Source organism: Oncorhynchus nerka, linkage group LG4 (assembly GCF_034236695.1).
Source record: "Oncorhynchus nerka isolate Pitt River linkage group LG4, Oner_Uvic_2.0, whole genome shotgun sequence".
In the NCBI taxonomy this organism is placed as follows: Eukaryota; Metazoa; Chordata; class Actinopteri; order Salmoniformes; family Salmonidae; genus Oncorhynchus; species Oncorhynchus nerka.
In genome coordinates, this window is record NC_088399.1 from 103,061,049 (window position 1) to 103,066,069 (window position 5,021).

The 5,021-nt window shown below is 43.1% G+C and overlaps 1 protein-coding gene across 1 annotated transcript; it reads left to right on the top strand.

Moving 5' to 3' along the window:
* Positions 1-761: 761 nt before the first annotated feature.
* Positions 762-4,610, top strand: LOC115128083 (large ribosomal subunit protein eL30). The gene is made up of 5 exons (XM_029657692.2): positions 762-820; positions 936-984; positions 1,746-1,891; positions 3,451-3,581; positions 4,514-4,610. Exons 2-5 carry the CDS (start codon positions 964-966, stop codon positions 4,564-4,566), a joined length of 351 nt encoding a protein of 116 aa, XP_029513552.1. The 5' UTR covers positions 762-820; positions 936-963; the 3' UTR covers positions 4,567-4,610.
* The last annotated feature ends 411 nt before the right edge of the window (positions 4,611-5,021 follow it).

The following is a 5,021-nucleotide window of genomic DNA, read 5'->3' on the forward strand; positions in this document are numbered from 1 at the left end:
TTTAGCCCGATAAGATGTGATAAATATGATTGGTAGAGGATCGGCCTATTGATCTACATCTCTTGTCCTCAGCAGAATATCAGAACTCAAGTGTTTAACGTCACCTGTGGCTTAGTCTTCCACATCCTTATGATCGCCTATAGCTCCTTTCATAAGCTCAATGTGATTGCAAGAGACCAGTCGGAATGTCTGACTGAAATACGGGACAAATCAACTTTTTTGTTGTTGCGGTGTTGATAAAATGTGGGACATAATTGTTTGGGCCAAAATGCGGGACTGTCCCGCACAATCCCGAGACATGTGGTCGATAATGATAGGGATACATATCATTATTGAAATAATAATTACAAAAATAATCGATGAGCGTTGGTGATGTCAACTGCCTGTATTCAATGGAGATGCTATGCTACTAGCCTCATTACATGAATATGCATAGCCGTCTCTAGACAACTCCGATATAAAGTTGCCGGGATGTCACGTATTCAATCAAATAAACCTCACGTAAGCAAACAAGCCATTCATTTTATTTTTGACCAAATTCGATACACTCATAGAGAGGGAGACATATTTTCCGCCGAAGTGGGCCTTTCTCTTCCTGCTGTGCCATTATTATGATGTTTTGTCCTCTAGTTGGTAAATAAACACTTGCCAATATAAAAGCTGTTTCTAGATCTGTAGTGTATTGGCCCTTGCTTTCTCGCGATAACATGCTCGAGTCTGCGCAGTACCAGCCGAGGCGGTCCCGCGTGAGCAAGCCAATGGGCCGCAAAGCACCCTGGGACTTCCTTTCTTTCCGAGGCCATATTGGAGCGACGTACTTGTAAGTTCAGCTCTGTGTTTAATCTTTAAATATAAATATATTTAGGCCATTTTGGTGCACATCACCCGGTTGATTACTAACGTAAAATTGTCCAATCTCTTAATGATTTGTTCAGGTTGGCCAGAACGGACTAAATCGCAGCTATGGTTGCCGCAAAGAAAACGGTGAGTCGAGCTCTCATGAACGGTGGAAAGCAACTCACGTGGAATCGTGGTTTCTGGGCTAAACCATCACATGTTTTGAGCTACCTGGCAATGTTGACCGTACATATGTTTAATTTGCCCTAGCATACAACTTTCTAATTCACAGGACATGTCTAATTTTAGTTTTTGCCAATTTGCCGAATCTAGCCAGCTCTCGTAACATTCGCCGACTCGCCAGTTAGCGACTAGTTCACGTTTTAACCAGTTGTCCAGACGGCAATTTGAACGATTGCATTGGGGTATTTTGAGTTGGCTAATCGAGAAACGCTATGTAACAGTACTGTTCTCGGAAATATATCTGATTCAGATTCAGTTAGCAGCTCTTCTGCAACACCATGTCGGCGTGTACAATTAGCTAACAGCAAAGCAGATTAAGAAATAAACGAGTATGCTATATGCACTCAAATAACATGTATTTAAAAATATATATTTTTTTAATCAGGCAAGTCAGTTAAGAACACATTATTTTAATCGATGGCCTATGAACAGTGGGTTAACTGCCTTATTCATGGGGCAGAACGACAATTTTTTACCTAGTCAGTTCAGGGATTTGAACTTGCAACCTTTCTCGGTTACTAGTCCAAGGCTCTAACCACTAGGCCTCGCTGCCGCCCCAATCTCAATTAGAAGACCGTATCATGTTTGGTTCAATGGATATGGGCTATATTCATAGTTCACAAATGTTTGTCTCTATAAACACCAATTTTTTTCTTTGGTGGTAGAAAAAGTCCCTGGAGTCCATCAACTCCCGTCTCCAGCTGGTGATGAAGAGCGGTAAATACGTTCTGGGATACAAGCAGTCTCAGAAGATGATCCGCCAGGGAAAAGCCAAGCTGGTCATCCTGGCCAACAACACACCTGCCCTCAGGTAACTACACACCTGCCCTCAGGTAACTACACACCTGCCCTCAGGTAACTACACACCTGCTCCTCAGGTAACTACACACCTGCCCTCAGGTAACTACACACCTGCCCTCAGGTAACTACACACCTGCCCTCAGGTAACTACACACCTGCCCTCAGGTAACTACACACCTGCCCTCAGGTAACTACACACCTGCCCTCAGGTAACTACACACCTGCCCTCAGGTAACTACACACCTGCCCTCAGGTAACTACAGGGCAAAGCCAAGCTGGTCATCCTGGCCAACAACACACCTGCCCTCAGGTAACTACACACCTGCTCTCAGGTAACTACACACCTGCTCTCAGGTAACTACAGGGCAAAGCCAAGCTGGTCATCCTGGCCAACTACACACCTGCCCTCAGGTAACTACACACCTGCCCTCAGGTAACTACACACCTGCTCTCAGGTAACTACAAGGAAAAGCCAAGCTGGTCATCCTGGCCAACAACACACCTGCCCTCAGGTAACTAGTTGGCCTACATCACGATTATGTAGCAGTATTCGCTAATGAAGTTAAAGCTATCAATAAAACACTTCACGCAAACTTGGTGAGCTAAAGTTTACTGTGCTAGCCTGAGTTGTGTTCATTAGTCAGATTCCGTTACAAAACATTTTGCGATGGAAACCGTTTGTGCCAAATGGAAACTAGAGTTGCTGTTGGATATGTAAGTCACTGGAGTAAATGGTTAACAGTTCCCGTTGCAAAGGGTTTTGCGCCGGAATCCGATTGAATGAATACATGTCAGGGCCCTCATCCACCATAGTGTCTGGAACCATGTGGAACAGACCATGTGAATGGATTTTCAAAGCCAGCTGGGTAGTTAGGCTTGGTGTGATGGACTTACAATCTTCCTAATGGGGTCCCAGTAATCCTAGGGATACTTCAATTTCTACTTCCATAAGTGTTTCAAATAGTTAGTCACATTGAATTAACCAAATAAGCATATCAAGTGTTGCTTGTGTGTTCTGGGTAATTTTATTTTTCTGTACTCCTCCTACAAAGGCACACCTGTATTGGTCAGCTTGCAGGTGTGTAAGAACAGGAGGAACATTGAAATGAGGGCTGGTTTTGTGTTACTGGCTGCACCTGCAGTTGATCATTCAGCAATCAGACACCTTGAGAAAACAACTAGGCTTTTCTCGCTTTCTGTACCTTTTTTATGTAACTAGACAAGTCAGTTAAGAACAAATTCTTGTTTTACAATGACTGCCTAACCCGGACGATGCTGGGCCAAATGTACGCAACCCTGTGGGATGCCCAATCATGGCCGGTTGTGATTCAGCCTGGAATCGAACCAGGGTCTGTAGGGGCGCCTCTAGTACTGCCATATACCACTGCGCCACTAGGGAGCCCCAAACAACTACAGCATTATCCAAACAACTACAGCATTAGACAGAAAGGGATCACTGTTGCAGTGGACTTGTGTTCATGTTGCTTTCCCCAAACACACACAGGATCGTGTTTCATTCAATCACCTTTTTATCAAAGTATGCCCACGTGTGTATTTGTCCTTCCTCAGGAAGTCTGAAGTGGAGTACTACGCCATGTTGGCCAAGACTGGCGTCCATCACTACAGTGGGAACAACATCGAGCTGGGCACGGCCTGTGGAAAGTACTTCAGGGTGTGTACCCTGGCTATCATCGACCCCGGTGAGTGTCCAATCAGACTGCCTGTTTACCACGCCTATTCTATTGACGGATGGTCTGCAGACAATCCCTTTAGTAGTGAGCAGTTTGATACGGTTCATTCAAACATCATTGTTTTCAAAGATCACATGAACGTCAGGGGAATGGTCAACACAACCTTATCAAACTGCTCTACTTTCACATGCCATGAGTATGTTTGATTTAATTGTTTTTCACGAATGTGTAGATGTGTTTCTTACACCGTTGCATATACGGTGGTCTGACCAGCACTAGTGAATCACTAGCTAAACACCCAATGGTACATTTACCGGAACTGACTGGGCGCTCTGCTCTAGTCAGTTACTTCCTGCCTCATTAGTGACAATGCCTTAGGTCTCCAAGTTAATTACTCCATCATTTCCTGGTTGCTAAAATTCTATTAGTTTAGTTAATTAGTTAATTTCATTTTGTGACAAAACAAGTATAGTTTAGAGAATCATTCTACCATCTAAACTGATGTGAAATGTTTTCTATAACCACAAATATTGTATTTTCTGCTGTTTGATGCAAAAACAACACTACAGGGTCTGAAAGTATTGGTACTTTTGATAAGTGTAAATCGTTTATAAAGTTCCTTATATTGAGCAAAGCAGACGGCCACATTTTCTATTTATTTATTTGCGGCTAGCCAGGGGCTCCAACAATTTACACATGTTTAGTGATTCTGCCAGATCAGAGGCAGTAGGGACGTTCCCTTTACGTGTGAATCAGACCGTTTTCCTCCTACGTATTCAAAATGTGAAAAATACTGTTTTCTTTAGCAGTGAAGTAAAAGTAGTCAAACATATTGATAAAGTACATTACACCACTGGTTTTACACATATATATCTATACCTATATCACCTGTGTTGTTGATTGGATCTTGTATGCTAAATGTAATATTGGTCTATTAACAGGTGATTCTGACATCATCAGGAGTATGCCAGACCAGCCGCAGGGGGAGAAGTAGACATTTCACTCTTAATGTTACAAATAAACTTGGGTCGAATGGTGTTTCTTTGGTCTGTCTTAGTGTGCACAAACATTTAGCCACTAGACCGCGTCAGAATACGACGGCCTCCTGCCACAGGATAGAATACGACTACATTCTATAATGACACGGCCTACTGCCACAGGATAGAATACGACTACATTCTATAATGACACGGCCTACTGCCACAGGATAGAATACAACTACATTCTATAATGACACGGCCTACTGCCACAGGATAGAATACAACTACATTCTATAATGACACTGCCTACTGCCACAGGATAGAATACAACTACATTCTATAATGACACGGCCTACTGCCACAGGATAGAATACAACTACATTCTATAATGACACGGCCTACTGCCACAGGATAGAATACAACTACATTCTATAATGACACGGCCTACTGCCACAGGATAGAATACAAC